The sequence below is a fragment of the Blennius ocellaris genome (assembly GCF_963422515.1).
Source record: "Blennius ocellaris genome assembly, chromosome: 21".
Classification (NCBI taxonomy): Eukaryota; Metazoa; Chordata; class Actinopteri; order Blenniiformes; family Blenniidae; genus Blennius; species Blennius ocellaris.
The window spans coordinates 400,189-421,776 of NC_137670.1; the positions used below are offsets into that span (position 1 = coordinate 400,189).

Genomic DNA, 21,588 nt, shown 5'->3' on the forward strand with positions numbered 1-21,588 from the left:
CTGCCGAGCGGTGTCCATAGCAACCGAGCTGCGAACGAGGGCCGCCATTTCTCTCTTGACACCGGAAGTCACGTGACGCTTACACAGGAAGGAAGTTTTTTTTAATTCTTTTATTATCAATTAATTTCTATGAAGCGTTGGAAACAATTAAAAGGAAGAGCAGGAACAGTCAATAATATACAAAGTAACGCTTTACAGGAAGTTATGTCACTTTAATTAAAAAAGTTTATAAGATAAGAGCGAGAAGACGCTGCCAATCAACGATTGGACCGTTTGTCTGTTGAAGCCGACTAAAGTCTGGTTTTCAGGCGCTGGTTGTCTTCTTGTGGTTTCTCCGTCGTCCTGCAGGATCGTCCCGGCTGCTGAGGGAAGGGAACCAAACAAGGTCACTTTAAAATAAACGGTCAGTAACTCACCTGTGGGTTCAGAGCTGAAGGGAGGCGGTCAGGAGGAAGACTCCGTCAGGAGGAAGACTCCGTCAGGTGAAGCGGCGGCACAACGTCTCGATGTCGCTAAAGCTCAATCAGCACATGAAGGCAAGGAGGAGAGACGACCGAGTCCCTCATCATCTCATCTCCTCCTCCTCTCATCATGTCTGCCCATGAGCGTCCATGTAATAATTACTGCCTCATTAGTACATTACACAGTATTAAGCACTGAGGTACAAACTACTCAGGAGCTTCAGGTCAAAAATGCAACACTGTTTTTATTCATTAGAAATCAATACATTTATTATAAAAAGGGCCAAAAAGGAAGTGAAATAAAACCATAGCGGATGTAAACCAGAGGTCAGGTTCCCCTCAGTGACTCTCACTCACGTCTCCACGACAACTTAAAATCAATTTACAGTTTGGAGAACTGGTTTCTAGTGGAAAGCGAGGAGTTTGACATCAATCTCTCTGCAAAGCCTTTTCAAGTATAGCAACTTAGCATGCTACTGCTTCTTGTGCAACTCCTCACAACCGAGGCCCGTCCACACCGGGTTGTTCTGCTGAAGCGGCTGTGAGGAAGTGAAACCTCTGAAAGCTGGACCTGGTGCTGCAGGTTCCGGTTCCTGAGTTCCAGGAGGAGCCGGAGAACCGAGCTGGAGAACCGAGCTGGAGAACCGAGCTGGACCTCGTCTCTCGTCTTCTGAAGCGACGCAGGAGAAAAAGCCAGAATCCTCGTGTAGCTCGCGCTTTAACTGCGTCTTGACAAGAGGTGGACGTGACAACAGGGGGGGGGGGGGAGGGGGGGGGGGGGGGGTTACCGAGGAAACCAGGGTCGCAAAGACTCTTTCAAACTCTTGATGAACGGAGTACAAATGGAATTATTTGTATAGTTCTGTTGTTTTAAAGGAGATTCCTGGTTCCTCTTCCCCTCCTGCACTGCAGGACACAAACCACCTCAACCAATCAAGACCAGAGGAGGCGGGCGCTCTGAACGCCAGACGTCAGCGGGGTGGATGTGGGACCGTCTGGCTCTCAGAGGAACCAAGCTGGGTCACAACCAACTGGGCCAAACCACAGAACAAAGACAACATGGGGGGAGGAAAGTAAATCAATAACTTAAACAGAAGTGCTTAAAACAGTTGTCAGAGTAAAGCCCTTTGAAGAACCCCCCCCCCCCCCCGGCTGGTCAGTGGCCCCCCCACGTCTGTGAGCCGCGGCTTCCCTCCGTGTCCAGTCTGTGGGTGTGGGGGGGGCACTGGTCCTCCGGCTCCGCCCTCTTCCTGCGCTCCAGCTCCCAGTCCACGAAGGTGTCGAAGAGGCTGGGCCAGGCCTCGTCCTCGCTGTAGTTGCTGAGGTCCGGCCCGATGGCCTGCGTGAAGTTGAGGAACATGTTCCACGTGTCCCTGGAGATCCCCCGCACCCCGGACGGGTTCTCGGCCAGGAAGTCCAGCCAGTGCTCCAGGACGGCCGGCGTGTCCTGCGTGAAGACCAGCCGCCACAGGGCGATGGCGATGTCCCGCTGCAGCGAGCGCTGGCCCTCCTCGGCGTCCAGGCCGAACTGGAAGGTGAAGCGGTACAGGTCCTTGAAGTCCTCCTCGCCCCGGGCCTCCAGCAGCATGCAGGGGAAGCGGGAGTAGATCCCCTCCAGGCTGTCGGCCTGGATCGCCCTGCAGCCCTCCACAAACTCCTTCCTGGACACAAACACCAGCAGGGACACCGTCAGACGTCAACGTCAACCGTCAACGTCAACCGCCAACCGTCAACCGTCAACCGCCAACCGTCAGACGTCAACCGCCAACCGTCAGACGTCAACGTCAACCGCCAACCGTCAACCGCCAGACGTCAACCGCCAGACGCCAACCGCCAGACGTCAACCGCCAGACGTCAACCGCCAGACGTCAACCGTCAACATCAACCGTCAACCGCCAGACGTCAACCGCCAACCGTCAGACGTCAACGTCAACCGCCAGACGCCAACCGCCAACCGCCAGACGTCAACCGTCAACCGCCAACGTCAACCGCCAACCGCCAGACGTCAACCGCCAGACGTCAACTGTCAACCGCCAACGTCAACCGCCAACCGCCAACCGCCAGACGTCAACCGTCAACCGCCAACGTCAACCGCCAACCGCCAGACGTCAACCGCCAGACGTCAACTGTCAAACGCCAACTGCGGAACGTCAACCGCGGAACGTCAACCGCGGAACGTCAACGTCAACGTCAACCGCCAACCGCCAAAGCTTCAGTCAGGAGGCCAGACGATCATCAACATGAAGTTCATGGCTGCAGAACAAAAGATCTACTCAAGCTGGAGTTTAACAACTGAAGGTCGACTCTTAAAACCTACAACCGTCATGTTTGTGGCTCCATTTTGAATCCTCAAGGCTTTTCTGACACATTTAGGTATTTTAAGAAGAACCAACGTCTCGCTTTATGAAAACATCTGTCCTGATGCTGCAGCTGGATCGGCCATGAAAAACTAGAGCAGAAAGTAGAAATGCTCATTATTCTCTCTTTGCCCTGCAGGAATATGATGTAACTAAAACGTGAACTTTTTAACATCTAGAGACACGTTGTGGGTCTAGATTGAACCAGGTGACCTTTGACCTCCACCGGCTTTTCAAAGTGAGACGCAAACTAAAGAGCTTCAGTCAGCATCACTGGACAATGAAACATTAGTTCGTATTGTCTAAAGCCTTTGGATGGAAAAGTGCTGAGTTCAAAGTGTGTGTGTGTGTGTGTGTGTGTGTGTGTGTGTGTGGGGGGGGGGGGGGGCACCACCACACTGCAGGACTTTTACCTCCATGTGATTCTGATGACAGTTAACATCACACACAAGGTCCTTTTATAAAACCTGCTGTTTTTCAAAAGTCCCATTATTTTATCCAACCTTCATGTTAGAGGAGAGACTTTCACCTGAGAGGAGATGAAACGGGACATTTTGAAGGAGGCGGTGGGACGATACCGTCCGATACCGTCCCATACCGCCTGATACTGTCCGATACCGTCCCATACTGCCTGATACCGCCCCATACTGCCTGATACTGTCCGATACTGTCCCATACCGTCCGATACCGTCCCATACCGTCCCATACCGCCTGATACTGTCCGATACTGTCCCATACCGTCCGATACCGTCCCATACTGCCTGATACCGTCCCATACCGCCTGATACTGTCCGATACCGTCCCATACCGCCCGATACCGTCCCATACCGTCCGATACCGCCCGATACCGCCTGATACCGTCCGATACCGCCTGATACCGTCCGATACCGCCTGATACCGGAAATCAACAAGAAGTTTGATATTTCAGGAATTTGACCCTGGAATGAAGTATTTTCCACTCCAGGTACTTGTAGTGAGGAAATGTTCAGCCTGAGCTTCGTCTTCATCACGACAGAGGATCTCATTTCCTCTGACATTCAGCATGTCTACAATTACAGTAAGTCATTTTTAAAAAGGAAATAAGGTTTAATTTCTATCAGCTGACACATGCGACCACTTGAATGTTGAAATGAAGAGTTTTACAGCCAGTTGTGGTCACTTCAATGGAGAAGCGACTGAAACGTGTGATTTGGTGGCTGCATGAGGAACCAACCGTCCTCGTCAAGGTCCAACTGTAGAAAAGCTCCTGAAACAAGCAGGGTGACCAGAGACCAGACCCCCTGCTGAGAGCACAGCCTCACCTGTTCCTACTGGACAATGAAACTCTTCAAACTACTTCCTCAAGCTGCTCTTTGCTCAGTGAACAGACAGAATGTTTAGGAGCAGTCTGCTCCACTGGAGGAACGTTGGGTTCTCCACTGGAGGAGGTTCTCAGAGGTGAAGACTAACATGGAGGTCAGAGAGACGTCAGTCTGGACCTCACGCTCACCAGACTGAAGAACTGCTTTATACTTTGCATTATAGTGACACCATTCAATAAAGCGGATTAGAGAAAAAATCATAATCTCAAGATTTTGGGCAATATTGAAATCATGATTATGTCTTTGAATTTGGAACATTAAAAATAAAAAGACTGTTAAATATATGAAAACATCTTGTAATGTAGTAAAAAATGTGTTGTACTGCACTCAATCTTTTGAAAACAAGGAATAAATAAAACACAATGAGAGGAAGATACTTCAGACTTTGTCCTCCAGTCCAACTCGTCTCACAAACTCTTCTCTTTCTCTTCTCTCCATCGGAGCTTCACACTTCCTCTCTACAAAATAAAGTTCCCCACAGTCACTGATCACCACAGTGGGGAACTTTATTTTGTAGGGGTGGGTTTCCGCTCGGTAGTGTTCTGGTGTACCAGCGTGTGGCGCTGTGCTCTCATGTTGGGGGGGGGGGGGGGGGGGGAGAGAAAGAGACAGACAGAGACAGACGTAGAGAGACAGAGACAGAGACAGAGAGAGAGAGAGAGAGACAGAGAGACAGAGAGACAGAGAGAAAGACAGAGAGAGAGAGAGAAAGACAGAGAGAGAGAGAGAAAGACAGAGAGAGAGAGAGAAAGACAGAGAGAGAGAGAGAAAGACAGACGTAGAGAAAGACAGAGAAAGACAGAGAGAGAGAGAGAAAGACAGAGAGAGAGAGAGAAAGACAGAGAAAGACAGAGAGAGAGAGAGAGAGACAGAGAAAGACAGAGAGAGAGAGAAAGACAGAGAAAGACAGAGAGAGAAAGACAGAGAAAGACAGAGAGAGAGAGAGAAAGACAGAGAGAGAGAGAGAAAGACAGAGAGAGAGAGAAAGACAGAGAAAGACAGAGAGAGAGAGAGAAAGACAGAGAGAGAGAGAGAGAAAGACAGAGAGAGAGAGAGAGAAAGACAGAGAGACAGACGTAGAGAGAGACAGAGAAAGACAGAGAAAGAAAGAGACAAAGAGGCTTCATGGAGGATAAAGTGGAGTTCCTTGCTGAAGCTCCGCCCCCCGTCCTTCGTCTCTCCTCCTGCAGACAATCTGAGCTCGTCTGGAGTTTAAATCCTCGTCACGTTAAACTTCTTCCTTCAGCAGCCCTACGATTAAACCACTTCCAGCAAAAGACGATAAAGGGTTAAACCGCAGCAGAGGGAGGTTGACCTTTGACCTTTGAATCATGCAGTAACTCCAGTGGAGCTCAAAGCAGCAGCGAGGTTCAGCTCTTCTTCTTCCAGCAGACCAGCACACCACAACTCAGTCCAGCTGGTGGACTGCAGGTCTCAACCTCAGTACTACTACTACTACTACTACTACTACTACTACACAATACTACTACTACTACTACTACTACTACTACTACTAAAGCCCATCAGAAGAGGCGCCGTGGGGAAAGAAGTTTATCCAGGGCCCAGAATGACAAGAGGAAACTTTTCTACATGCAGACGTGAGGAAGGAAAGAAACCAGACTGATGAAATGAAGATAAACTAAAACTCTGAGATCAACAACATCAGGAATATTAAGCTGGACGTGATGAGAGGAGGAGGAGGAGGAGGGAGAGGAAGAGGAGGAGGAGGAGGAGGGAGGAGAGGAAGAGGAAGAGGAAGAGGGAGAGGAAGAGGAAGAGGAAGAGGGAGAGGAAGAGGAGGAGGAGGGAGAGGAAGAGGAGGAGGGAGGAGAGGAGGAGGAGGAGGAGGGAGGAGAGGAAGAGGAGGAGGAGGGAGGAGAGGAAGAGGAAGAGGAAGAGGGAGAGGAAGAGGAGGAGGAGGGAGAGGAAGAGGAGGAAGAGGAGGAGGAGAGCCAGCAGACGTCTGGAGAGCAGGAGCAGCAGGAGGAGGAGGAAGAGGAAGAGGAAGAGGAAGAGGAAGAGGAAGAGGAGGAGGAGAGCCAGCAGACGTCTGGAGAGCAGGAGGAGGAAGAGGAGGAGGGAGAGGAAGAGGAGGAGGAGGAGGAGGGAGAGGAAGAGGAGGAGGAGGAGGAGGGAGAGGAAGAGGAAGAGGAAGAGGAAGAGGAAGAGGAAGAGGAAGAGGAAGAGGAGGAGGAGAGCCAGCAGACATCTGGAGAGCAGGAGGAGGAGGAGGAGGAGGAGGAGGAAGAGGAGGAGAGTCTGGAGTCCAGGTGGTAAACATGGTGAGACGGTGAGAGAACAAGTCGGGACTCGTCCTCCAGACGATTGACTGGAGGGGGAAAGTAGGACTTCCAGGGAAGAAGCAGCTCCTCCTCCTCCTCCTCCTCCTCCTCCTCCTCCTCCTCCTCCTCCTCCTCCTCCTCCTCCTCCTCCTGATGGACAGACCGAAGCTCCACTTTACCTGGTGAACCTGCACATGGTGGCGGCCTGGAACCTCCAGGCCAGAACCAGCACGCGGAACTCTGCGGGGTCGACACACAGGTCGTTGCAGAAGCGCTCCATGCCCTCCTCCAGGATGGCGTCCTCCTGCTCGTCCTTGTAGCAGCAGAACAGCTCCTCCATGCGCCGAGTGGACAGACCGTCTCCGTCCGGGACGTCCTCCTTACGCGTGTCTCCCGTCACCGCGGGGACGACGGGCGTCTCCACGGCGACCTCGAAGGCCTTGGTGCCATTGGCCAGCTCGCTGGCGGCCTTGCTACAGGGGGCGCTGGGCTCCTCCCGGTGGCCGCCGCCGCCTTTCTTGTGGGACTTGGCGCCGCCGTCTTTGTCTCCACTCTTGCTGCCCAGTGAAGACGTGGGATTCTTGCACTTGGTCACGCACTGGCCCATGTCTTCCTCCGCCCCGTCAGTCCCCGTCCGAACCACCGAGGCGCCTCCACATGCCCTCCGGCCTGCCGCCGACAGGAAGCAAGAAAGACGCACGCTTACAATTCAGCTTCCTGCGAAAAAAACTCATCCTGAAAACTCAACGCTGCAGAACCAGGAAACGCTTACCGTCACCAAATCTGCCCAGATACTGAGACTGAAGAGACTCGAGCTAAAACTCCTGGAAAAGAGGAAATACAGGTGAAAGTGGTCTTATTAGATCAAAGAAATACACTTTCATCACATCTGGGATCAAAGAACAGACAAGAAAAGCTGGTTTGTTTCCACGGTGCACATTCATCTCTGTTCTTCATCGAAACATCCAATTTGACAGAAGTTTTGCAAAGTTGAAGAGACAAGTGGACCTGCTATTGTTCCTTATTGAATATTAGAGACAGTGAAAGCAGATTAAGACAAAAGAAAATGACATGAACTTAATAACTTACAGATAAAAGTTCGGGGGATTTGATACTTCCCAAAGGACAGAGGGAGTTTTATAAAGACGTGAGGGAAACGATGTGACACGAAACTAACCTCACCGCCGTCCTGCCAGAATGAGGACGAGACGCCTGACGAGTTCCACCCCCGATGTAACAAGGACACTCAATGAATATCAACAATGAAGACATTTTAACAAACACAAAGATGAAGAAAATAAATAACGGAAACTGGAGTTTAGAGTAATCCACCAGACTAAACTTACAGACGGTGGTTCAGTCTTCATGCCCTCCGTCCTGCTGCTTCACGGTGACCTTTGACCTCTGCAGAGCTGGACACACACCATCTGGCCATCAGAGGCAGAAAGCGACGACTCATCAGTCCAAACCTGCAGGACTATTTCTGTCACCAGTAACCAAAACACACTGGAGCACAACAAGCCAGTTTGTGTTTTGGCAGGAACATTCAGACGAGTTCCCAACAAAACACAAACCAACTGGTGGAACTTTGGTTAAACTGCCTTTCCAGCTGAACAGAGTCTTGATGGTCCATGTAGAAAATCCAGCTTTGTGCAAAAGTGGTTTTATTTTGCTCTCCTCTTTCATAAACACCATAAACCAATAATGAAGAATCACTGCATCTGCTTTTAGATTTCATCGATTTTTCTCTTAATAAATATATATATATATATATATATATATATATATATATATATATATATATATATATATATATATATATATATATATATATATATATATATATATATATATGCATACACATCACTGTAACTGTGTTCTTAACAGATTGTGCCACACTTCCGTAGTTTGAATGTATATATTTGTTAGTCTGCTTCCTTCCTGCCAGGTCGTCATTGTAAGAGAGAACCGGCTCTCAGGAACCAGGTCAATAAGAAGTCTGGCTGCAAGAATCCAGATTGACATCCAGGTGAGGAGAAACACCTGCTGGTTTCTAGCAGGTCACGTTAATCAACTCTGCCTCTATTGGACCTGAAGGCCGAACGAGAACCAGGAGAACCCACAGAACATGGAAGTAAAGTGACAGGACATCCTGGTGATCCAGCTGTTAATACTAAAATTAACCTGTCGAACTGTTTCCTAACGGCCTGATGGACACGACGTCACAACCAGCACTTCTAACGTCACAGTAATGCTGGAGTGTCTGTTAACCGGAGGCTCCTCTGCTGGAGGCAGGCAGCCCAGCACAGGAGCCCCCGGCCCGGTGGAGCCCAGCAGAGGAGCCCCCGGCCCGGTGGAGCCCAGCAGAGGAGCCCCCGGACCGGGTAATCCGGACCTCCGGCCCGCTAGCAGCCGGCTAGGCTAACTCCGCTACGAGCAGCACAACACCGCGATCCTCCGCAGGAAGTCACCTTGTGGGGGGGAACCCGGCCTGCAGGCCGCGGACTCATCGTGACGGCGACGCCAGCGGCAGAAAAAGTCTCGGAACAAGTTTGTTGTTTAAATTAAAAAAAACAAAAAAAACAAGAAGAAAAGTCGTCGCGTACAGCCGCTAGCTAGCTAGCATGCTAGCATCCGGCTGACAGCAAACTTCCACATCGTCGACAACTTCAGCCTCTTTTACACCGAATGACGTAGTTCTGGCGCCCGGGACTCCGCGGTGGACCCGGCCCAGCTCCGGCCCCTCCGTGGAGCAGCTTCGTGGAGCAGGTCGCGTCTGAACACCGGCCACTTTCTTTGTGCTTCCCTGTTTTACTGACTGAGTGCGGCGACTTTCTGGATGTGGAGGGTGATGACGTCACTTCCGGCTGAAACAGCTGATATCTCACACACACAAACAGCTTTATTAGATAGATAGATAGATAGATAGATAGATAGATAGATAGATAGATAGATACTTTAATGATCTCCAAGAGAAATTCACAACAATAATTAATAATAATTAGTAATAATTAATTAATAATAATAATAATAATATCTATCTAGCTATCTATCTACCTAAATCTGTAAATTACAGATTAATTAAGGATTACAAACAGCTGAGACTAAAGGAATAAGTGAATATCATTAATTGTGTTGTTTTTTTTAATTACTTAATGATCCTTTTTGTTTGGGTTTTTTGTTTGAAGACATAAATTCTGCTTCTTCCTTTTCTTGGTCATTTAGCGTGAACAGTATTTGTCTGTGTTTGTATTTTCAAATATTAACATTGTGTGACAACTTTGACGGACACAATAATGAATACAATTCAACATTTGATATTCTGCTCTGTCTTTAAGGTTTTAAATATAAAAGACAAATTAATTATATAAATTGCGAGTCAACAAAAATACAAGCGGGCCAAGAGTTGTTTTTTTTTGGAAGAGTGATATAAATGGTTTGACAGTTTTGTTGCTTTTTCGTGTTATTTAAAGTTGTCTTCAGGCTTGTTTGTAACGTGTTAGTGACGTCAGACGTCAATAGATCGTCAAACTATCACTTTGAATGTTTCGTAAAAATCTATTGTTATTCAATTACTTTAACATAAGACACATACATATATGTTTACTTATTTGTATTGTTTTAAAATTAAATATACATTGAGAATATGCTTGTTTATTGTTACTTCCGGAGTTTAGACTACGTCATCATCACGCGCCCGCTGGTAAACAGCGCTGTCCCTCAGGCTTCCTCCGGTAGGTCGACACAGAAATTGTTCTTATTTAATTAAACGTTAAATAAACGGTGCTGGTCGGTAATGTGAGAGTGGTCGTGACCTAAATCCCCTCATTTATCCTCGGATGTTGTGTGATTCGTCACGATGGAGCTCGAGGAGCGGCAGCCGCATGTATTTATTTATGTTAAAGACAAAAATACCCGAATGCGTTTCAAGCTTGATTTGTGTGGAGCTCGGCTGACCTCAGGTCTGCAGTAACAGCCTCCGAACTTTGAACACATAATAAATAGAAAAGAAAGATAAATATCAAATATGAATGGAAGTGTGGTGGATGTTTTAAAGTTTCCATCTGATGAGCTGCTGGACCGTCCAGGTCCTCTGGTCCAGATCCTCCTCACTGGACCTTCAGCCTGATGTCCCAGCATGCACTGGGACAGAGGACAGAGAGCGTCTTCCCCCAGGCCCCTCTATGGTCCCCCAGGCCCCTCCACTGTCCCCCAGAACCCTCCATGGTCCCCCCAGGCCCTCCATGGTCCCCCCAGGCCGCTCAATGGTCCCCCAGAACCCTCTATGGTCCCCCAGGCCCCTCCACTGTCCCCCAGAACCCTCCATGGTCCCCCCAGGCCCTCCATGGTCCCCCCAGGCCCTCCATGGTCCCCCCAGGCCGCTCAATGGTCCCCCAGGCCCCTCCATGGTCCCTCAGCTCCTCCAGACATGGGTCCAGGCTGGACCCATGTCCAGGAAGCGGGGCTCCAGGGCCTCCTGCTGTGATGTGGAGCAGACCTGTATGAAAACTGTTGCTTTCCTTTGCCCAGGTGGCCCCAGGTGGTTGCTCCGTCCCCCAGGTGGTTGCTCCGTCCCCCAGGTGGTTGCTCCGTCCTCCAGGTGGTCGCTCCGTCCCCCAGGTGGTTGCTCCGTCCCCCAGGTGGTTGCTCCGTCCTCCAGGTGGTCGCTCCGTCCCCCAGGTGGCCCCAGGTGGTTGCTCCGTCCCCCAGGTGGTCGCTCCGTCCCCCAGGTGGCCCCAGGTGGTTGCTCCGTCCCCCAGGTGGTCGCTCCGTCACCCAGGTGGCCCCAGGTGGTTGCTCCGTCCCCCAGGTGGTTGCTCCGTCCCCCAGGTGGTCGCTCCGTCACCCAGGTGGCCCCAGGTGGTTGCTCCGTCCCCCAGGTGGTTGCTCCGTCCTCTAGGTGGTTGCTCCGTCCCCCAGGTGGCCCCAGGTGGTTGCTCCGTCCCCCAGGTGGTTGCTCCGTCCCCCAGGTGACCCCAGGTGGTTGCTCCGTCCCCCAGGTGGCCCCGATGTCCTCCACCCGCGGCGCGGTGCTGTCCCTGTACAGGCGGGTGCTCCGGGTGTCCCGGGGCTGGCAGGCGCTGAGCGGAGACCCAGGGGACACGGAGACGGAGCGGCGCTACATCGTCCAGGAGGCCGGCGTCCTCTTCAGACGCAACCAGCAGGTGAAGGACGGCGCCCCCTCCCGGACCGGAGCCTCAGGACCCCTGGAGCCACTGACCTCTTTGTCTGGTCTCTGCTCACAGCTCCAGGACCCGGACGCCGTCCGGCGCTGCCTGCAGGAGTGCGAGGCCCGGATGGAGATCGGTAGGTGGTGGAACCACGTCTGTCCCACAGTAGAACACAACAGACCCTCATGTGGGACTTGGTCAGAACGTGGCCCCGCAGCTCCGGACCCCCGTCGTCCAAATGTCCTTTGTTTGCTGTGATTGTTGCACCTGGTGGCCGTCTCATGTCTCGTGTCTCACGTCTCACTGTCTCACTGTCTCATGTCTCACTGTCTCATGTCTCACTGTCTCATGTCTCACGTCTCCTGTCTCATGTCTCACTGTCTCATGTCTCACGTCTCACTGTCTCACGTCTCCTGTCTCATGTCTCACTGTCTCACGTCTCCTGTCTCATGTCTCACTGTCTCCTGTCTCATGTCTCACTGTCTCATGTCTCACTGTCTCACGTCTCCTGTCTCATGTCTCACTGTCTCACTGACTCATGTCTCACTGTCTCATGTGTCCTTGTCCAGGTCTCCACTACAGGAACCCCTACCCCAGAGCGGTGAGTCGCCACACCTGGTTTGGTCCACTTGAGTCCAGCTGTTGAGGCGGTTGTCCTGGAAACGGTGTTGTGTGGCCCCGCAGGCCCACCTCCCCCCGGGGGGCCTCGCCACTCCGCAGGCCAGGAGGCTGCGAGCCCAGCAGCGCCTGAGGAAGGAGGCCAGGCCGCTCTACCTGCAGTCACATGACCACACCTGAGGCACATGACCACACCTCAGTCACACCTGAGGCACATGACCACACCTCAGTCACACCTGAGGCACATGACCACACCTCAGTCACATGACCACACCTCAGTCACATGACCACACCTCAGTCACACATGACCACACCTCAGTCACACCTGAGGCACACCTGAGGCACACGACCACACCTCAGTCACACCTGAGGCACACCTGAGGCACATGACCACACCTCAGTCACATGACCACACCTCAGTCACACCTGAGGCACACCTGAGGCACATGACCACACCTCAGTCACATGACCACACCTGAGGCCGGCCAGGAGGAAACCAGCGTCCTGCTGCTGGCGAAGATCAACGACCACTTTCTTTCTGTTGTTTGTTTGTTTTTGACTGTAAAAAAAACCACGATTGTTCACTAAAGGATATTGTTTATTAAACAGTATTGTTCCTGACTAAACATGGCTTCAGTCAAAAACCAGACAGTTTATTAAACAATCTTCTCGTCTGGAGTTTCGTGTGACGTAAGAACAAGACGTATATTTTATTTATTAAAATGTCTGTAAACGACGTTGTACTTTATGGGATTAATGTTGAATTTCACTGACGGGAAATAAATGGAGATGTTGAGCTGCTGCTTGGTCGTCCTTCATTCCTCCGTCAGTCCTCCATCATTCCTCCGTCAGTCCTCTGTCAGTCCATCATTCCTCTGTCATTCCTCCGTCAGTCCTCCATCATTCCTCCATCATTCCTCCACCAGCCAGAGGAAAACCAGGATGTTAAACAGACGAGAAAAAGAAAATATTTGTTTAGAGAATCAACGTCTGATAGCATGAGACTGACCTGAGAGACGAGGGACACTGAGCTGAGAGACGAGGGACACTGAGCTGAGAGATGAGGGACACTGAGCTGAGAGACGAGGGACATTGACCTGAGAGACAGGGGACACTGAGCAGAGAGACGGGGACACTGACCTGAGAGACAGGGGACACTGAGCTGAGAGACAAGGGACACTGAGCTGAGAGACGGGGGACACTGACCTGAGAGACGAGGGACACTGAGCAGAGAGATGAGGGACACTGAGCTGAGAGACGGGGGACACTGAGCTGAGAGACAAGGGAGACTGACCTGAGAGACGGGGGACACTGAGCAGAGAGATGAGGGACACTGAGCTGAGAGACGGGGGACACTGAGCAGAGAGACGGGGGACACTGAGCTGAGAGACGAGTGTCTCTGCCATGCAGCAGAGCAAGGCAGCGTGAGCTTCACAGCCATGCCGGCTGTAAAAATACCCAGAATGCAACAGCTGCAGAAGTTTTCTGGACTGTGTCCCCTGTGTCCACTGATACACAGTGTCCCCTGTGTCCCCTGGTACAGTGACAGGGTTCATTGCACTGCAGGACAGACAGAAATAGAAGCATTTGTACAACAGGTCCTTGTCCAGCAGGGGTCAGCCTGTCCTCAGTCCTGAAGTGTCCTACTTCCTGTCCAGCTGGACCCTCCAGTCCTCCCGACGGTCTGGACATCATGTCTCCTCTTGTCAGTCCAAAGTCACAAGTCAAACCACATTTGTCTCAAATGAAACAACGACTGTAGTTGTCAATAGTTCAGATTCGTTTCCAGGTGATCAAAGTGATCAAAGTCGTCCGTCCGTTTTCAAGTCCAGATTCAATGTCCAGGTGATCAAAGTCGTCCGTCCGTCTTCAAGTCCAGATTCAATGTTGCTCTGCAAGAGATTTCCTCAAAGTTCCTCAAACACTTGATTTATTCCATCTTTTCTACTGAGACGTGATCAAAGAGGAGCGACGAGCCAAAGAATCTTCATCTACAAAGTAAAAGTTCAAACATTTTGGTCTGAAAAAGTTTTTCCTTGTTGTAAAAAAAACGAGTTGAAAGAGGAGAATCTGTCCATTTTAACAAGAACGAGACAAATAAGAGAGAAAAATCTGAGAGAAGCAGAAATTTGACCTTCAGAGGAAATAGAAACGGATCTTTTCCAGGATTGTCTTAAATAAAGTAAATCCAGATGTAGATAGATGTCAGAGCTCCACCTGGGGAGGGTGGAGGTGCTCAGTATGGAGAGAACAGGAGGAGGAGAAGAGATCCATCACTGGAGCTGCATTATTCAGAGGAGCCAGGGAAAGATGGAGAGAGAAGGAAGGAAGGAGGGAGAAGGAAGGAGGGAGGGAGGGAGAAGGAAGGATGGAGGGAGAAGTAAGGATGAAGGATGGAGGAGAGGGAAGGATGAAAGATGGAGGGAGGGGGAAGGAAGGATGGAGGAGAGGGAAGGAAGGATGGAGGGAGGGAGAGGGTAGGATGGAGGGAGGAGAGGGAAGGAAGGGTGGAGGGAGAGGGAGGGATGGAGGGAGGAGAGGGAAGGATGGAGGGAGGGAGGGAGAGGGAAGGATGGAGGGAGGAGAGGGAAGGAAGGGTGGAGGGAGAAGGAAGGAGGGATGGAGGGAGGGAGGGAGGGAGAAGGAAGGATGGAGGGAGAAGGAAGGATGGAGGGAGAAGGAAGGATGGAGGGAGGGAGCAGGAAGGAAGAATGGAGGGAGAAGGAAGGATGGAGGGAGGGAGGGAGGGAGAAGGAAGGATGGAGGGAGGGAGCGGGAAGGAAGAATGGAGGGAGAAGTAAGGATGGAGGAGAGGGAAGGAAGGATGGATGGAGGAGAGGGAAGGATGAAAGATGGAGGGAGGGGGAAGGAAGGATGGAGGAGAGGGAAGGAAGGATGGAGGGAGGGAGAGGGAAGGATGGAGGGAGGAGAGGGAAGGAAGGGTGGAGGGAGAAGGAAGGAGGGATGGAGGGAGGGAGAGGGAAGGATGGAGGGAGGAGAGGGAAGGAAGGATGGAGGGAGGAGAGGGAAGGAAGGGTGGAGGGAGAAGGAAGGATGGAGGGAGGGAGCGGGAAGGAAGAATGGAGGGAGAAGGAAGGATGGAGGGAGGGAGGGAGGGAGAAGGAAGGATGGAGGGAGGGAGCGGGAAGGAAGAATGGAGGGAGAAGTAAGGATGGAGGAGAGGGAAGGAAGGATGGATGGAGGAGAGGGAAGGATGAAAGATGGAGGGAGGGGGAAGGAAGGATGGAGGAGAGGGAAGGAAGGATGGAGGGAGGGAGAGGGAAGGATGGAGGGAGGAGAGGGAAGGAAGGGTGGAGGGAGAAGGAAGGAGGGATGGAGGGAGGGAGAGGGAAGGATGGAGGGAGGAGAGGGAAGGAAGGATGGGGGAGAAGGAAGGATGGAGGGAGGAGAGGGAAGGAAGGGTGGAGGGAGAAGGAAGGAGGGATGGAGGGAGGGAGAGGGAAGGATGGAGGGAGGAGAGGGAAGGAAGGATGGAGGGAGGAGAGGGAAGGAAGGGTGGAGGGAGAAGGAAGGGTGGAGGGAGAAGGAAGTGGTGCAGGTGGAGGCAGGAGGTGGAGGTGGAGGTGGAGGTGGAGCAGGAGGTGGAGGTGGAGGCAGGAGGTGGAGGTGGAGGTAGGAGGTGGAGGTGGAGGCAGGAGGTGGAGGTGGAGCAGGAGGTGGAGGTGGAGGTGGAGATGGAGGTGGAGGCAGGAGGTGGAGGTGGAGGTGGAGCAGGAGGCAGGAGGTGGAGGTGGAGGTGGAGGTGGAGCTGGAGGCAGGAGGTGGAGGTGGAGGTGGAGGTGGAGCAGGAGGTGGAGGTGGAGGTGGAGGTGGAGGTGGAGGTGGAGATGGAGGTGGAGGCAGGAGGTGGAGGTGGAGCAGGAGGTGGAGGTGGAGGTGGAGCAGGAGGCAGGAGGCAGGAGGTGGAGGTGGAGGTGGAGCAGGAGGCAGGAGGCAGGAGGCAGGAGGCAGGAGGTGGAGGTGGAGGTGGAGCAGGAGGCAGGAGGCAGGAGGCAGGAGGTGGAGGTGGAGGTGGAGGTGGAGCAGAGATTTAATCTGCAGAGGACCAGCCAGTGAAGGTGAAGCAGGCGATTCCCTCTTCGGCCTCCAGGGGGCGAAACTCTGGAGGTGAAAATGAAGAATCACACCTTGTTACGATCGAACTCTAATTTTAGAACGAAGCTCCGCCCGTCTGTCACTGAGGGGAGAAATGAACACGGGGGGGGGGGGGGGCAGGGGAGGAGGGGGGGGGGGTGAACGGGGGAGGGGTTCTTTTTTCCCTATTCTTCTTTTTGACTGCTAACTTAACTTACTAATAGGAACGAAACACGGAGGCTTTTTGCAACAAAAAAGGGGAAAAATCACTGATGCCTTTGCTCTGAACAACAACAACAACAACAACAACAACAACAATGTGTGGTTTTATTGTGACGATGATTATTCTGATGATTATTGCCTATTTGCTGTTTGAGATCTGAACTGTGACTCCTGCTTCTCTATCCAGTGTTTCTTGATTCAGCTCAATTCAATTCAACTTTATTCACAAAGCACCAAAGACAACAGTCGTCTGCACGTGAGAAAAGAGAAAAACCCAACAGATCCACATGAGCAGCAGATGTGGAAAGAGAACGTCCCTCTAACAGCAGAACTTTGCAGAACCAGAGTCAGAGGAGATTTATGATCATTAATCTAACCAGATGATTTAGACGATCAGTGTCTTTGTGTTTGAGGCTCATCCTGCAGAACCTACAGTCCTGATACTGACCAGAACAAGGACAGGACGGGGTTCAGGGACAGACGTTCTCCTTGACCCTGGAACACCCTGGAACACCCTGGAACATCCTGGAACATCCTGGAACATCCTGGAGTCCTACTGAGGCCCGACGAGCACTTAGAACTCCTGAGGGAGAACGTCAGAACACAGTGACACTGCATCAATCACTGCACAGAGGACACTCAGGACACTGAGGACACTGAGGACACTCAGGACACAGAGGACAGTCAGGACAGTCAGGACACTGAAGACACTCAGGACACAGAGGACACTCAGGACACAGAGGACAGTCAGGACAGTCAGGACAGTCAGGACACAGAGGACAGTCAGGACACTCAGGACACAGAGGACAGTCAGGACACATAGGACACAGAGGACACTCAGGACACAGAGGACAGTCAGGACACATAGGACACAGAGGACAGTCAGGACACAGAGGACAGTCAGGACAGTCAGGACACTCAGGACACTGAGGACACATAGGACACAGAGGACACTCAGGACACAGAGGACAGTCAGGACACTGAGGACACAGAGGACAGTCAGGACACAGAGGACAGTCAGGACAGTCAGGACACTGAAGACACTCAGGACACAGAGGACAGTCAGGACACAGAGGACAGTCAGGACAGTCAGGACACAGAGGACAGTCAGGACACTCAGGACACAGAGGACAGTCAGGACACATAGGACACAGAGGACACTCAGGACACAGAGGACAGTCAGGACACAGAGGACAGTCAGGACAGTCAGGACACTCAGGACACTGAGGACACATAGGACACAGAGGACACTCAGGACACTGAGGACACAGAGGACAGTCAGGACACTGAGGACACAGAGGACAGTCAGGACACAGAGGACACAGAGGACAGTCAGGACAGTCAGGACACTCAGGACACAGAGGACAGTCAGGACACTCAGGACATTGAGGACACTAAGGACACTCAGGACAGTCAGGACAGTCAGGACACAGAGGACAGTCAGGACACTCAGGACATCCAAGGAAACTCAGCAGGAGCGAAGGATGTGAAGTTTGTGTGTTTTAATGTTTGTTCAAGGAAAATGTGTCAATAAAGTTGATCTTGTCTTCTCTGGTAAAGAGACTCTGAGTTGTTCAAGCCCAACACAAACTCCACAAAGTGAAAAGAGAAGAGAATGTTGCTCCTCCGTCCCTCGGCGAGGGTGGAGGCAGGTGCTGTCAGGTGAGCAGGAGGTAATGGAGACCAGGTGGCAGTCAGGTGAAGCTGATGGTGACATGAGGACTCACTCATTCACTCCGTCAGGAGGCTCATCGCAGTAATGAGGTGGTGCTGCTCCACCACGCTACAGGCACTTCCAGCTAATTGCTACATAAACTCCACCTCCAGTTTCACCAACTTTCCACTGAGTCCAGGAGTCCGTCCTCCACCTGTCCTCCACCTGCCCTCCACCTGTCCTCCACCTGTCCTCCACCTGCCCTCCACCTGCCCTCCACCTGTCCTCCACCTGTCCTCCACCTGCCCTCCACCTGCCCTCCTCCTGCCCTCCACCTGCCCTCCACCTGCCCTCCACCTGTCCTCCTCCTGCCCTCCACCTGTCCTCCACCTGTCCTCCACCTGCCCTCCACCTGCCCTCCATCTGTCCTCCACCTGCCCTCCACCTGTCCTCCACCTGTCCTCCACCTGCCCTCCTCCTGCCCTCCACCGGCCCTCCACCTGTCCTCCACCTGCCCTCCTCCTGCCCTCCACCTGCCCTCCACCTGTCCTCCACCTGCCCTCCTCCTGCCCTCCACCTGTCCTCCTCCTGTCCTCCATCTGTCCTCCACCTGCCCTCCACCTGTCCTCCACCTGTCCTCTGTCCTCCACCTGTCCTCCTCCTGTCCTCCACCTGTCCTCCTGCCCCGCCCCTCCTCCCTGTCCTCCACCTGCCCTCCACCTGCCCTCCACCTGTCCTCCTCCTGCCCTCCACCTGCCCTCCACCTGTCCTCCTGCCCTCCTCCTGCCCTCCACCCTGCCCTCCACCTGCCCTCCTCCTGCCCTCCTCCTGCCCTCCACCTGCCCTCCACCTGCCCTCCTGCCCTCCACCTGCCCTCTCACCTGTCCTCACCTGCCTCCTGCCCTCCTCCTGCCCTCCACCATGCCCTCCACCTGCCCTCTCCTCCTGCCCTGCCACACCTGCCCTCCTCCTGCCCTCCTCCTGCCCTCCACCTGCCCTCCTGCCCTCCACCTGCCCTCCACCTGTCCTCCACCTGTCCTCCTGCCCTCCTCCTGCCCTCCACCTGCCCTCCATCTGTCCTCCACCTGTCCTCCTGCCCTCCTCCTGCCCTCCACCTGCCCTCCACCTGCCCTCCTCCTGCCCTCCTCCTGCCCTCCTCCTGCCCTCCACCTGCCCTCCACCTGTCCTCCTGCCCTCCTCCTGCCCTCCACCTGCCCTCCTCCTGCCCTCCACCTGCCCTCCACCTGCCCTCCACCTGCCCTCCTCCTGCCCTCCTCCTGCCCTCCTCCTGCCCTCCACCTGCCTCGCACCTGTCCTACTGCCCTCCTCCTGCCCTCCACCTGCCCTCCTCCTGCCCTCCACCTGCCCTCCACCTGCCTCTCCTGCCCTCCGCCTGTCCTCCACCTGTCCTCCACCTGCCCTCCTCCTGCCCTCCACCTGGAGGGCAGGTGGAGGGCACCATGTTATGATGTCACCATGTTATGATGTCACCATGTCACCATGTTATGATGTCACCATGTTATGATGTCACCATGTCACTATGTTATGATGTCACCATGTTATGATGTCACCATGTTATGATGTCATCATGTTATGATGTCACCCATGTTATGATGTCATCATGTTATGATGTCATCATGTTATGATGTCACCATATTAAGATGTCATCATGTTATGATGTCACCATGTTATGATGTCATCATGTTATGATGTCACCATGTTATGATGTCATCATGTTATGATGTCACCATGTTATGATGTCACCATATTATGATGTCATCATGTTATGATGTCACCATGTTATGATGTCAGACTCACGTTAAACATTGAAAGTGAACAGTAAAAACCCTAAGAGGCAGTTTCCACGGCAACGATCTGAAAGGTTTCTTGGCGTTGTGGCTGGTTCCCATGACGACGGAGCGCAGAGCCACTGGAAGCACAACTTTTGGGAAACTGCTCCTCGGGGGGAACTTTTACAAAAAAGCTAAATACACACAAAAAATTGAGTTGCAGGTTTTAATCGGAATTTGAGCCATACGGGTCCATGTGAAGGTCAGGGTCCATGTCGGGGCCAGGACCACCCTCGGGTCAGTGACACACACACACACACACACACACACACACACACACACACACACAACACACACACACACACAAACAGAGGCAGTTCTAAACCAAACCCCCCCTTTAAATCTCTCAGTGAATAAAGGCAAAAATGTTGGCCTCTGGCTCCGGCCAGCGCCGCCATTGAGCGCCTCACCGCCATTGGGCGCCTCGCCGCCATTGGGCGCCTCGCCGCCATTGGGCACCACGCCGCCATTGGGCACCACGCCGCCATTGAGCGCCACGCCGCCATTGGGCGCCTCGTCGCCATTGGGCGCTCTCGCCGCCATTGGGCACCACGCCGCCATTGAGCGCCACGCCGCCATTGGGCGCCTCGTCGCCATTGGGCGCCTCGCCGCCATTGGGCACCACGCCGCCATTGAGCGCCTCGTCGCCATTGGGCGCCTCGCCGCCATTGGGCACCACGCCGCCATTGAGCGCCTCGTCGCCATTGGGCGCCTCGCCCGCCATTGGGCACCACGCCGCCATTGAGCGCCTCGTCGCCATTGGGCGCCTCGCCGCCATTGGGCACCACGCCGCCATTGAGCGCCTCGTCGCCATTGGGCGCCTCGCCGCCATTGGGCACCACGCCGCCATTGAGCGCCTCGTCGCCATTGGGAGCCTCGCCGCCATTGGGCACCACGCCGCCATTGAGCGCCTCGTCGCCATTGGGCGCCTCGCCGCCATTGGGCACCACGCCGCCATTGAGCGCCTCGTCGCCATTGGGAGCCTCGCCGCCATTGGGCACCACGCCGCCATTGAGCGCCTCGTCGCCATTGGGCACCACGCCGCCATTGAGCGCCACGCCGCCATTGGGCGCCTCGCCGCCATTGGGCGCCACGCCGCCATTGAGCGCCACGCCGCCATTGAGCGCCCACACACACACACACAGAATTAACCCTTTCACTGCAGCACAGAGTGGAGCTCATGGATTCAACATGGTCGTAACGTCCAGGTGAGGCTGAGGGACCTGAGGACCTGAGGACCGGAGGACCTGAGGACTGGAGGACCTGAGGACCGGAGGACCGGAGGACCGGAGGACCTGAGGACCTGAGGCTGATTGTCCACCTGTCCTCTCTTAACAACACGTGGTTGTAGACCGGCGCGGCTGCAGAGGGTGAAGCAGCCTCATGAGCCACTTCCTGCCTTGCCCAAAGGGCCGGCGGCGGCCCACCATATGCTGCACACAGCCACCATATGTCCCACTGGTTAATTCATCCGTCCATCGCCAGGAGACGTCTGTCCTCCTCCAGCGTCTCCGAAC

At 53.3% G+C, this 21,588-nt stretch overlaps 2 protein-coding genes across 8 annotated transcripts; one reads left to right on the forward strand and one right to left on the reverse strand.

Annotated features, from left to right (window-relative positions):
- Nucleotides 1–688: 688 nt before the first annotated feature.
- dcun1d3 (defective in cullin neddylation 1 domain containing 3) lies at nt 689–9,293 on the reverse strand. 3 transcript variants are annotated; one of them, XM_080517309.1, is made up of 5 exons: nt 8,933–9,293; nt 7,808–7,873; nt 7,234–7,285; nt 6,641–7,130; nt 689–2,122 (listed from the first exon to the last, which is right to left on the reverse strand). In XM_080517309.1, exons 4-5 carry the CDS (start codon nt 7,066–7,068, stop codon nt 1,618–1,620), a joined length of 933 nt encoding a protein of 310 aa, XP_080373435.1. In that variant the 5' UTR covers nt 7,069–7,130; nt 7,234–7,285; nt 7,808–7,873; nt 8,933–9,293; the 3' UTR covers nt 689–1,617. The 3 variants fall into 3 exon arrangements, with proteins under 3 accessions (XP_080373435.1, XP_080373434.1, XP_080373436.1); XM_080517308.1 differs by having other exon boundaries at nt 7,808–7,888; XM_080517310.1 differs by lacking the exon at nt 7,808–7,873.
- An 868-nt stretch (nt 9,294–10,161) lies between these two features.
- Nucleotides 10,162–13,053, forward strand: lyrm1 (LYR motif containing 1). Of its 5 annotated transcripts, none has more exons than XM_080517664.1 (5): nt 10,162–10,195; nt 11,462–11,626; nt 11,708–11,768; nt 12,202–12,233; nt 12,317–13,053. In XM_080517664.1, exons 2-5 carry the CDS (start codon nt 11,471–11,473, stop codon nt 12,428–12,430), a joined length of 363 nt encoding a protein of 120 aa, XP_080373790.1. In that variant the 5' UTR covers nt 10,162–10,195; nt 11,462–11,470; the 3' UTR covers nt 12,431–13,053. The 5 variants fall into 5 exon arrangements, with proteins under 5 accessions (XP_080373790.1, XP_080373789.1, XP_080373788.1 ...); XM_080517663.1 differs by lacking the exon at nt 10,162–10,195 and adding an exon at nt 10,954–11,361 and having other exon boundaries at nt 11,392–11,626; XM_080517662.1 differs by lacking the exon at nt 10,162–10,195 and adding an exon at nt 10,954–11,221 and having other exon boundaries at nt 11,252–11,626.
- Nucleotides 13,054–21,588: the final 8,535 nt, after the last annotated feature.

Coding starts and splice junctions, on each gene's coding strand:
- lyrm1 (XM_080517660.1), top strand. CDS start 10,964: ATGAAAACTGTTGCTTTCCTTTGCCCAGGTGGCCCCAGGTGGTTGCTC. Junction 11,627..11,707: donor TCTTCAGACGCAACCAGCAG/GTGAAGGACGGC, acceptor CTCTGCTCACAG/CTCCAGGACCCGGACGCCGT. Junction 12,234..12,316: donor GGAACCCCTACCCCAGAGCG/GTGAGTCGCCAC, acceptor GTGGCCCCGCAG/GCCCACCTCCCCCCGGGGGG.
- dcun1d3 (XM_080517310.1), bottom strand. CDS start 7,068: ATGGGCCAGTGCGTGACCAAGTGCAAGAATCCCACGTCTTCACTGGGC. Junction 2,123..6,640: donor ACCATGTGCAGGTTCACCAG/GTAAAGTGGAGC, acceptor GTTTGTGTCCAG/GAAGGAGTTTGTGGAGGGCT.